The sequence below is a fragment of the Stigmatopora argus genome, chromosome 22, assembly GCF_051989625.1.
Source record: "Stigmatopora argus isolate UIUO_Sarg chromosome 22, RoL_Sarg_1.0, whole genome shotgun sequence".
Taxonomy (NCBI): Eukaryota; Metazoa; Chordata; class Actinopteri; order Syngnathiformes; family Syngnathidae; genus Stigmatopora; species Stigmatopora argus.
The window spans coordinates 1,861,199-1,873,773 of NC_135408.1; the positions used below are offsets into that span (position 1 = coordinate 1,861,199).

At 42.5% G+C, this 12,575-nt stretch overlaps 2 protein-coding genes across 2 annotated transcripts; one reads left to right on the plus strand and one right to left on the minus strand.

Moving 5' to 3' along the window:
* Window positions 1-245: 245 nt before the first annotated feature.
* On the plus strand, window positions 246-4,009 carry bicdl2l (bicaudal-D-related protein 2-like). Its single transcript, XM_077592892.1, has 6 exons — window positions 246-826; window positions 1,865-1,984; window positions 2,043-2,210; window positions 2,518-2,603; window positions 2,674-2,794; window positions 3,483-4,009. Exons 1-6 carry the CDS (start codon window positions 374-376, stop codon window positions 3,813-3,815), a joined length of 1,281 nt encoding a protein of 426 aa, XP_077449018.1. The 5' UTR covers window positions 246-373; the 3' UTR covers window positions 3,816-4,009.
* On the minus strand, window positions 3,843-8,599 carry abhd11 (abhydrolase domain containing 11). The gene is made up of 6 exons (XM_077592893.1): window positions 8,162-8,599; window positions 5,998-6,136; window positions 5,735-5,908; window positions 5,486-5,656; window positions 5,210-5,391; window positions 3,843-5,142 (listed from the first exon to the last, which is right to left on the minus strand). The coding sequence occupies exons 1-6, from the start codon at window positions 8,293-8,295 to the stop codon at window positions 5,007-5,009; spliced, it is 936 nt and encodes a 311-aa protein (XP_077449019.1). The 5' UTR covers window positions 8,296-8,599; the 3' UTR covers window positions 3,843-5,006.
* Between the last annotated feature and the right edge of the window lie 3,976 nt (window positions 8,600-12,575).

Sequence of the window (12,575 nt, forward strand, 5' to 3'; positions counted from 1 at the left end):
CCAGAACTGTGAGGCCGACGCGCTAACCACTCAGTTGCCGGGCCGCATTCCTTGTTTTATTTTATTTTTGAAATAAAAAGTATTGTCTTAATATGATAAAAAATTTTGAATCTCAGTGAAATGTACACCTGTTGTCATCGGGAAGTGTTTCTAATGCCCTGCATTTGAGTCTGGCGAATCAACTTTTCTGTTTTTTTACGACGTCCTCCAAAGGGTTCGAGATAAGGAAGTATATAAACGCTCGGGGAAATGACGTCAGCTTCAGTCGGAATGAGTGGCGTGGCGTCATTTGGCGGCAGGAAAAACCAGTTGGCCCACATTCTTTTCCGTGTTCCACCTTAATCTTTCTTTTCGTCAGTCTCGCCTTACGACCATGGACTCGGCAGATGTGTTCCAGTCCCCTGGGGAGCCCGACTTTTCGGCGGAATTCTCGGACCTCAACTCGCGTCTGCGTCCGCGCTTGACCTCCACCGAGAGGCTTTACTGCTCCCTCAACAGAATCCGCTCCAAACCCACCCGAACTTCCTCACTAACCCCGCATCGTCACGCTTCTTTGTCGGACCCAGAAGACGAAGCCCCGGAAGCGCCTGGGACCGTCGACGAGTGCATCCTCACCAGCCTGAGCCTGACGGAAGTGCGCGAGGATGCCGATTCGGATCCTCGGCCATCGGGTGTCACCGCACCCCTGCGGGAGGAGCGCTCCGGGTCGCCCAACTTGGGGGGGCGCGACAACCCCTTCCAGAGGAGCTACATGACCCTGCCCGACCTTATCAACGGGGGGAGGCCGCTTGGCAGGCGCAGGACTCTCGGACACGTCAATGACACGGTTCCATTCATTCATTTATTCCTTCTTAGATGGTCCTTTTGTTGCTGTTGTAGTGGGTTTTAAATCTCAGCTGTTACGTCAAATGGCGCAAAGAGGCGGGGCAAAAAGTAACAATTTGGGCCTTGTATCTTCTTCTAATTGACCTAATTTGTGGAAACCCAACCCTGAAAAATTGGGAGTAGTTAGACCAGGTGTAGGGAACCTATGGCTCGGGGGCCATATGTGGTTCTCTTGATGGGTAGATAAGCCTCGCAAGCCATATGTGGCTCTTTTGATGGGGAGATACGGCTCAGGAGCCAAATGTTTTTCTCTTGATGGGTAGATAAGGCTCGCGAGCCATATGTGGCTCAATTGATGGGTTGATATGGCTCCAGCTAACCTGTCAGCTAAAATGTAAAACTACTAGCGAGAGAACTGAGTCCCAAATGAACCAATAGGAGCGTCTCGTCACGTCAGCACCAAGACGCCGACAATACCTCTACTGCCGCTGTAATCCTAATTTTTCCCCCATTAGACTCTTCTGCATGCATACTCATTGATATTTATTGTTTAGCAACAGTGTAACAAGGTTGTCATGGGAATTCAGAGACTTTTTGTACATAAAAATTGGTGGCATGACAAAAAAAAAGTATTTTTAGTATTCAGAGTACGTGCTATGGTAGTTAGGCTGCGATTATTTGCTGCTGGCCTCCCAAACTCAAAATGTATCACCATTAATTTGCAGTCAAAATAGATTGGATTTCTTATAGCCATCAATGGCACAGAATCAGGATCCTTTTAAGGAAGGGTTTGAATAGATTGGACGTCTATCGTCGTCAATGCCAACGATCGTTTTATAATTAGCCGTGCTTAACAAAGTCACGCACATGTTACATCAAACATCCTACAAGGGAAAAAAGAATTAGATTTTCAAAAACCTGAACATTTTGTACTTCTAATCAATGACACTTAGAAAAATTGCAATGTTAACATTGTTGCATTTGTTAATTATGTTCAATCAAGTTTGCCATGAATTTATCTAAAAATGTGCGGTTGCAGCTGAAGGAAGTTCGTCGGGAGGTGGAGCTGTCCCGACGACGCAGCATCAAGCTAAAGGCCCAAGTGGACAAACTGCAGGAGAGTCGACACGGGTCCGGATGGAGTCAGGATCGAGAGCGGGTAACCCCTCTGTCCGCATGTTGGTGACGAGGGCCTAGAGTGACCTTCGTGTTTCCAGGTGACGGAGGAGATCCTGTCCATCTTGAGGCTGATGCAGATGATGCCCGCCCAGCAGGGGGAGCCCCTACCAGAGCTGCCGCCTCCTGGGGAGAAGCGCCTGGACGCTGCCCTTACGCAGCTGCAGGACATCACCCGCAAAATGGCCGTCACTGGAATTGCCCAAAAGGTGCTAACTTTCTTGGAATATGTTCTCACTGCGGTCTGGATTTTGGTCTGGAGAAAAACTGTGGCACATACTGGCAAAGCATTCAGAATTGACCCATATTGTGTACTTAGGTAGTCATATGTTCATTTTTGCCAACAATAGCTTGCGCCTACTTTTGACATCCAGCCATTTGGGCAGAACCATTTCAGTTGACAAAACTCACGCGACCTGTTTCTTCGCCCGTCATGTCAAAGTGTCACAAAAGAACTTGCTGTGAGCCATGCTAAATGTCAAAAGTGTTTGATCTAACACGTGGCACTGCATTCAGGAATCCAACTCACTTCAAGGGCGCACGTCGGAGGATGGCGCCCTGCTGCAACAAGCGTTGAGGGATCGAGACGACGCCATCGAGAAGTTAGTAGCGGGTGCGGATGGACGTCTGGGGTTTTGTTTGGCTAATAGTTGTTTGCATGTGTTCGAGCAGGAAGAAAGCCATGGAGACGGAGCTCCTGCGCTGCAAGACAGAAATGATGCTGCTTAACAACCAGCTGCTGGAGGCGGCACAGAAACGCTTGGAGTTGTCCCTGGAGTTGGAAGCCTGGAAGGTGGGTATTCAAAAACTGGGTGTTGCACCAAAACTTACTACAGTCGTACCTCTACTTAACAGTGATGCATTCTAGACACAAAATATTCAGGTTACGAAAAGCTTTGACGGGAAATCTTTTGTTCCAAGATACGAAAAACGGTCCAATTTACGAAACGTCAAACATCCCCGTCGAAATGTAAATACACTTCTTGTATCTGGTATTATATTTTAAAATTCTCGTGATAGCCAATGGCAAACACCCCCAAAAGCTCTTTTTTCTGGGCACCTTTGAACCATGGCTGATCAGATCTGGCCGGGGCGAGTTCCTAATTAGTGTTCCTTTGACCTTCGTTCGTCATAAAGTTGTTTGAGTGTGCGTAACATAATTTTAAGTTGTTGCGTTCACATGCACGTGAACATACGTTTACTCAGCTGCCACTCGCAATTCCACACAATTTTTTAAAATCCATTTTAATGGCTTAATAAATAGTATTTTTTCTTTCGCATACATTTTTCATCCAAAATTGGTATACTTTTATCATTTTTCAAGAGTTTGGGGGGTAGTATTAAAGGTCAAGGAATGAGCCCTAATTCAATGTAAAATATGCTTCTATTTATAAAAAATCCAATTTACAAAACCAGTTCTGGAACCAATTAATTTCATAGGTACCACTGTATAAGGTGTGGTCGTTTCTTCTGCCTTTCAGGAGGATATGCAGCTTCTACTTCAGCAGCAGCTCCATCTGCAGCAGCAGCTGGACAACAACACCAAGAAAACCTCTCGCATGGGCATCCTGAGGAGGAACAAGGTGCCCCTTCAACGGCCTACCAACTTCCCGGTGCCTCCCGGGCCCGTCCCGCCAGATTCGCCCACCGCGCACAGTCCCACCCAGGGCTTTAATGGCAGGCCACAGCTGTCACCCATGCGGCAGGCACCCACTTGGAAGGACAAGTGGAGGAGGGGCACCGGGGGGCAGCCTACCACAGAGACCCCCCAGCTCAAGGTCAATGACGGTTTCCAGGTGGTTTCGCTCAACTGACGCACAATGACCACATTCAGGAAGAAATCATTTAAATACCTTGCTTTTATTGAAGAGGGCTAATCATCGGCACATGAACAATATTATGTATACAACATAGGAAGGACAATGTTACTTCAGGGTTAATATATTATGGATGTGTGATTTATTTTCTTTATAACTTTGATTGTAAATAAACAAAGCCACCACGTTTACTTACCTTTCCTACTTATAATAATATATAGATGACTAATTTGCTTACATGGAGAGTGCATAATTGTCAGTTCAATGAAACCATTTGACTTCAAGTCATTGTCTGACTCCGTCACTCGTCAAGCCAATTCCCACCTCTTAAACCGAGACAAACATGCTACATTGCAGATGCCACAGAGAGGAAAAATTGACTTCGGTGCTGAGAATAATGTAAATGTAGAAGTTGTTGAAGTGGAATGTCACGTCGGGGAAAAAAGACCTCACCACATGTCACCCCACAAATAATACACGACAGATAGGACAACACTGACACATGATAGGCTACCTGCACGCAGTCCTAGTATAAATATGGCAGGGTAAAAGTTGCAGTGTTCCGACTTCCTCATATTGCAGCTTTTTTCACCGATTATTTCACCCGTTAAGTACTGAATGAGGGTTTCTTGTCTTTAGTATAGTACCACATTACAACACAACCTGCCAGGTAGCAGAACTGAGCTTGACAACCACATTAAATCCTGGAAGTGTTAAGGGCTGGGGCTTCACTGTAATGCCTCATCTCATTTTCTGAACCGCTTTACCCTCATTAGGGTCGTGGGGGGTGCTGGAGCCTATCCCAGCTGACTTTGGGCCAGAGGCAGGGGACACCCTGAATTAGTGGCCAGCCAATCGCAGGGCACAAGGAGACGAACAACCATGCATGCTCACACCCATACCTAGGGGCAATTTAGAGTGTCCAATTGGCCTACCATGCATGTTTTTGGAATGTGGGAGGAAACTGAAGTACCCGGAGAGAACTCACGCTGCCCCAGGAAGAACATGCAAACTCCACACAGGTGGACCGACCGACCTGGACTACAACCCAGGACCCCAGAGCTGTAAGGCCGATGCGCTAACCACTCGCGCCACTGGGCCGCCTTCACTTTAATGCGAGAGTGAAAAATAATTGTGGGAGTCCATTTATGTGGTTGGCCATTTTGGGTTCTCATCTGGTGGTGGGCATTAGGAACGCAGGAAGGTGACAACAGAGCTGATGAAGTCCAATGGTTTCTCAGCGTGAATCCAGTGGCCTGCATCTGGTATGTACTGAATGCTGGCGCACGGGAACAGACGCTCAATTTTGGGGTAATCTTCGGAGCTGGGGGAAGATGGGTGACAACAGTTCAACAACCTCTACTTTGTACCCGACTGGATGGAAGTTGTACCTGATGTAAGGAGATTTGGCTCCGCCCAGGAAGAGCGTAGGGCCATGATAGGTGGAGTCAACACTTGGAAAACTCATGAGGTCATCAAGGTGTGCTGATACTGCATCCAGGTTGACCCTCCAAGTGTAACTTCCATTTCTTTCCACCAGGTTGGTGAGCAGGAACTGTCGCAACGAGTGTTCCTAAACACAAAAATCTCCGATTACGTCACGGTCGGGGGAGTTTGATCATCACGTGAGATCACTCAGAGAATCTTCCCATAAAAGTGATTCTGACCTTGACTCGGTGTCGCAGCTGGTCCTCAGCCGAACGTCTGGCGGTGGAGCGCGGCAGATCGCTGGGGACGTTGACGTCTCGCATGGCGTCAATGTACAAGTGGAAGTCACTTCTGGTATTGCTCTGGGCCGGGCTGATGTCCACCACAACCAACCGTTCCACCAGTGCCGGCTGCCAGCAGGGAAAACAAAGATCTTTAAAGCATTTAGCTCTCAGTATCACGCCGCAAGTGAATGTACGAGCGGTGACCTGAGTGAGGGCGGTGGTCATTGCCGTCTTGCCGCCCATGCTGTGCCCAATTAGGATGCACTTGTCGATATGCAACTGCGTGAGAAGTTGCAACAGATCGCCGCTCATGGCCTCATACGTCAGCTCTGGATGGTGGGGACTGTTGCCGTGGTTACGGGCATCAACGGTCAGCACCTGACTGGACAAAAAGACGATGAGGATGTCTACATGCCGGAATACAGAGGATCAGGATTCCGACGAGTGCTGGTATGTGTTTCGTTCACCTTACGACCGGTCCGCTGCACCAGTGACTTGGCGATGGATTGAAAGTTGGATTTGCTTCCAAACAGGCCGTGCAGGAAGACTAGTGGTGTGGGGCTGTCGCTCTTCCCATCAAACACGTCATAAGTCAGATTGACCGTGCTGGAAGAACAAACTTTATTAAACTACCGTATTGACCTGAATATAAGACGACCCCGCTTTTTCAAGACTCAAATTTGAATAGACTTATTGAACACCAAATTACCGTATTTACTCGCATATAAGCCGCTTTTGTCGGACCAAAAAATGATGACTGAATCGAGGGTACGGCTTATATGCGCATAAAAACATGACTTGCAAAGAAACTACAATTTGACGATGCCGTGACACAATGGCGTGACACAATGACGTGACACGATGACGTCCCTACAAAATGGCGCCCGTGCGTGCGCCCTGACGTCCTGACGCAAGCAAATGCCAATACGGTCATTTATTTCAAAATAGAAAAAAGATAAACAGAAAAAAACGTATCTTGCATAAAATGCAAAATGTTCCCATGACGGCTCGCTCGGGGCACGGCCATCTTAGTGAGGTTGGGGCGCTGCCGTCCACATTTTTTTTCCGCCAGACACGAGTAGCCTTGATTTTGAAATAAAACAAAATTCCACCTTGATTATTTTTCGTTTTATTTCTTGTTCGAAAGTGACAACTATTGGAGTAATAATGAACCATCGAAATAATTGAGATATTTTGCCATTAGAAACAATATAGCTGCCACAACATCTTAAACTTCTAGTAAGAAAATTGTAATTTCTGTAATTAGAAAGCATCAGGTTCTCATCAAGATAGACTTATTTCTTTTTTTCGAATTGAATAATTTGATATTTTGAATTTACAAAGACAGGAATATTAACGTTCTTATGATATTGAGCCTAATAATGTGCATTTGATTCATACAGTGTCTCAGAAATACCACTTGTAATGATTTTTCTTAAGATTTTCTCTTCAAAGTAACACATTTGTACTCACTATTAAAACCATGAATATGGAGGTGAAAATTGGGAATCATCGTATTGAGAAATCGTAAAATTCAAAAATTTCAAGACAACTTTCAGGGTGCGGCTTATATGTGCGGGCGGCTTATATGCAATGTTCCCTCTAATTTTTTGTTTGTCTGGGCAGAAAGACAACCTCCCTGAGCACACTGAGTACCGGTGTGAGCAACATCATCATTGCTCGCTATGGGCACACACCAGTATCACACCTACCATAAGCAGGTGTGTACTACACATAAATGATTTAGTAATAATAAAATGTAATGATTAATATCAATGAATGGGCGGCCCGGCGGATGAGTGGTTCACGCGTCGGTCTCACAGCTAAAAAAATGATTAAAAAATAAATAATAATAATTTTTTTATTTTTTTAATGTGCGCTCCATATGATTTGCTGTGCGCAGAGAAGACGGGAGTAGTGCGCAATTGCGCACGTGCGCAGCTTAGAGGGAACATTGCTTATATGCGAGTAAATACGGTATTTTTTTCTATACAGAAAAATGACAGTACATGGGCGGCCCGGTGGAGCGAATGGTTACCGCGTCGGCCTCACAGCTCTAGGGTCCTGGGTTCAAATCTAGGTCACGTCCACCTGTGTGGAGTTTGCATGTCTGTGTGGGTTTTCTCCAGGTACTCCAGTCTCCTCCCACATTCCAAAAACATGCATGGTAGGCTGATTGGACACTCTAAATTGCCCTTAGGTATGAGTGTGCGCGTGAATGGTTGTCCGTCCCCTCTTGGCCTGCGATCGGCTGGCCACCGCTTCAGGGTGTCCCCTGCCTCTGGCCCGAAATCAGCTGGAAAGGCTCCAAGCACCACCTCCCCCCTGACTCTAGTAAGGATAATGCGGTTCAGAAAATGATTGAATGAATTAATCAATCTACTGTGATAAAATTGCAATAACTGCATCAACTCAAGTTCTGCACTTAGGAGCACCTAATCTAGACTAATTTCTCATCTTGTATTTGCACTCTCGATAGGCTGCTAACCACTTTAGTCACTGTTTGTACCTGACTACTTCCGTGACCGCTTGTTCATGTTGACTACTTATTTATATTGACCACTTATTTATGTTGACTATTTCAAAATATTTGGAATGAAGATGTTGTTGTTTTTTGCTACTGGCAGTTACCTGCTGGTGCTGGACAAACTAGCCGAGTTAGCGAGCCTCCGTCCAGGCGGCAGGCGACAAGGTGGCCGGGAAAGGAGAGGAACAAAGCTCGGTCTCGGCCTCGTCGCTTGGACCAGGTGGCACAAGAGGGTCATGGTGGCGTCACTTTTCGAAGAGAAAAACCTGGACTTGGAGTTAACTCGGCGACATGCGGGCCTTTTGGAGCTCGGAGTTGTTGGCAAGCTAGCCAGCCGCCGACTGCAACAATGTATAGGCACGACGCAGTTCTTTGACAGCGTGCCTTGGACGTCTGCAAGATCATTAAACTCGGTGGAGAATTAACAAGAAACGACTTATTTACGATGTCCAAGTATCACGTTAAAGATGGAAATGCTGCCCCTAGCAACATGGCCGCAATGTTGCTGCCGGTGCGCAGTGAGACACTTGATGGGCGTGGCCAATGTTCGTCTCAGGCCGACGTGAGCCGAAAGGGGATTTAGACCCATTGGTTAGCAATATTATTAAGATATAAAAAATCTCAAATAAAAAGCGTACTAGAGTACGCTTTTTATTTGAGATTTTTATATCTTAATATTTTATATATATATATATATATATATATATATATATATATATATATATATAAATATATATATTAATATATTTATATATATAAATATATAATTATATATATATATATATATATATATATATTAATATATTTATATATATACATATATTAATATATATGTATATATATATATTAATATATAAAATATTTAGATATAAAAATCTCAAATAAAAGCGTACTATACATGGTTTATATAATTTTTTATATCTTAATATATATATATATACATATATATATATATAAATATATTTATATATATATATATATATATATATATATATATATTTATATATTGTTAGAATTATTATGGGGTGTTTCTATATGTTTTGTAAGCATTTTTAATAAGTAATAAGGCATTTTAATTACTTTTGTATAAGAGTGTCTTTAGTTTGAGACTGGGACAAACTCGAGGTCACCCTGCTGGCTCCAGCTTGTTGACATAACACCTCACCCTCCAAGGACTGTTTACTGGGAGATAGACCTCGCAACCCAGCCACCCGGATGCAAGTTCGCAATGATCTACGAAGGACTCATAAAGTGTTTTGTCTGGGACACCGGCAGTTTACCTTATAAAGAAATTATTATGCTTATACTGCAAATTCTTACGCAGGTGTTTTTCTTTCAATGGCAATTGTTTAAATCAGATTACCTTTGAATGTTTTGGTTATGTGCCGCTAAATGAACCAAAGAGTATGCCGCTCGTGAGAATGCACTGTGGACTGAGACGGCGTCACATTGCATCTCCTTCGAAGTTGTAAGCAGAATTTGTTGAAAGATGTTTTTCCTTTTTTAATTAAATATTACTAATAATGATTTAAAAGGTTTGAATCATTATTCTAACATATATATATATATATATATATATATATATATATATATATATATATATATATATATATATATATATATATATATATATATATATATATATATATATATATATATATATATATATATATATATATATATATATATATATAATATTAAGATATAAAAAAATCTCAAATAAAAAGCGTACTATACATGCTCACACTCACACCTAGGGGCAATTTAGAGTGTCCAATCAGCCTACCATGCATGTCTTTGGAATGTGGGAGGAAAACCCAGGGCCCGGGGAGAACATGCAAACTCCACACAGGTGGACCAACCTGGATTTGAACCCAAGTCCGACTACCTTTTTTATGTTTATTGGAAAGTAGCCTTAATGTACAATGTATTTTTTAACAAATAAAAGCCTTACTATACATGGTATTTTTTAAACAAATAAAAGCCTTACTATACATGGTTTTTTTTCTAGGAAGAATAGCCTTACAATATATGGTTATTTTTTAATGAAGAAAAAAAAGCCTTGTTATACATGGTCACTTTTGTCGACTCGGTCACAATGCAACCTTTACGGCCCTGTGCTTGTAGATATCTTTACGCGAAGGAGATGCGGCAAGAAAACTGATACTGTTCTCATAAGCAGCCTCTCGCATACTGGGCCACCCGAGCGGTCGCATCGGGGACCATCTCGTATGGTCAAAATTTCCTCGGAATTGTCCTTGTATCTGAAATTTCTCATATGTTGGGAGACTCGTATGTCGCGCCACTCGTATGTCAAGGGCATTACTGTATATTAGATAAAAGGCTTATTATTGCCGCTACGCTTTGTTGCCTCTAGATGTCAGCAAAAGGCTTACAGGTGCACTTTTGATGATTTTGAAATGTCAGTGTAATGAGAACCAGTGCTTACCTCAGCCAGACCCTTGCAATCAAAATAGGTTGGACGTCTATTGTCGTCAATGGCAGGAAATTGTGATCATCCACTGACAGACTTTCCCAGTTCAAATAGATTGGGAATCCATCCCCTTCAACGGCAGCCAATGAGTTCATATTGAGAGACCGCAAACTTTGGTTGCTATAGTAGATGTCTGCTGGGATGGAGAAGGCCGTTGCCATGACGACGGCCCACGGGACCATGGCGCACATGGTAAACACTTTCATAAGATCAAAGTTCATCCATTGAACTACTTCCATTTGTTCTAAACGTTTAATAATTTTTTTTAACTTTAAACACTCCCTTAACTTTATGACTTAATTTCCAAGCTTTATAATAATGGCAAATTGTAGGAATTCACATTATCTTTATCACAATGACTCAAACTCTCATGTTGAGTTACACTGAAGGTTGACTTTTTTGTGCTTTTTCCACAGACTGTATGAATGTTCAAGACAACAACATGACACCCTTCATATTTTTCTTCTGCTAGATTGTAATTATAATGAAAATTTTTATTTTTTGCTGAGCAACAAAATAGCGGTGAAGATAAGCTCCCCGGCAGGGGTGAATAATAATGATGATAATGATAATAATAATGCAAAGTGTAGTGTTTTACACAAGTTGCGGGGGAGCGAGGTTAGAAAAACTAGTGATAACATTCGCACATTTTCTCTATCAGCTGTTGGACTTTGCTGCCAGGTCATTCTCATCTTCGCCGAGTGTCTTCATCACCTGCAAGTAATACTTCTATAGACTCATTGGCTGCAGTTAATGGTGATAGACATTCAATTTACTGTATTTTCTGGACTATAAGTCACATCTGAGTATAAATCGCACGAGCAAAACAATGCATAATTAAGATGGGAAAAAAACATATAATTCGCACTGGAGTATAAGTCGCATTTTTGGGGGAAATTTATTTGATAAAATCCAACACCCAAAACATACGTTATCTTGAAAGACAATTTAAAATTATACTAACGTTACATGACTGACATGCCTGATAATGTCAGTAACGACGTAACAAATTAAGAGTTATTCCGATAACTCTAGCAGCACATGCATAGAGCGCCCCCTTGCGGTTTAGTGTGAAAATAACACGTGACATTATATATAATCTGTTAATAATTTTACGCATAAATCGCACCAGAGTATAAATCTCACCCTCGGCCAAATTATGAAAAAAGCTGCGATTTATAATCAGAAAAATACGGTATTTGGATTGGAGGGGTTGGTAGCGATGGATTTCATGTTGATGGCCTTTAATGGGTGTTTTTAATCCATATTTTCTTCTTTTGCTTCATCAAGCATACTCTGTTAATACGTTATTGAAGAAAATAATTTAAAATATTGGTCAAATAGGGGTTTAAATAGAGGTGATACAGTTAACGTGGCATTGTAATATGTCCATTGAGTCTCACATTTTCAGTAAACAGCAAATTGGACGTTTTTCACGGAATGAACTTGATGTATTCATTTATTTGATAAGGGACACATATGAACATATTTATATTCATATTAATGAACATACAGTGGGGCAAATAAGTATTTAGTCAAGCACCAATTGTGCAAATTCTCCTACTTGAAAAGATTAGAGAGGCCTGTAATTGTCAACATGGGTAAACCTCAACCACGAGAGACAGAATGTGGAGAAGCCCCCCTAAAAATCACATTTTTGATTTTTAAAGAATTTATTTGCAAATCATGGTGGAAAAAAAGTATTTGGTCAATACCAAAAGTTCATCTCAATACTTTGTTATGTACCCTTTGTTGTCAATAACGGAGGCCAAACGTTTTCTGTAACCCTTCACAAGCTTTTCCCACACTGTTGCTGGTATTTTGGCCCATTCCTCCATGCAGATTTCCTCTAGAGCAGTGATGTTTTGGGGCTGCCGTTGGGCAACACGGACTTTCAACTCCCTCCACAGATTTTCTATGGGGTTGAGATCTGGAGACTGGCTAGGCAACTCCAGGACTTTGAAATGCTTCTTACGAAGCCACTCCTTTGTTGCCCTAGCTGTGTGTTTGGGATCATTGTCATG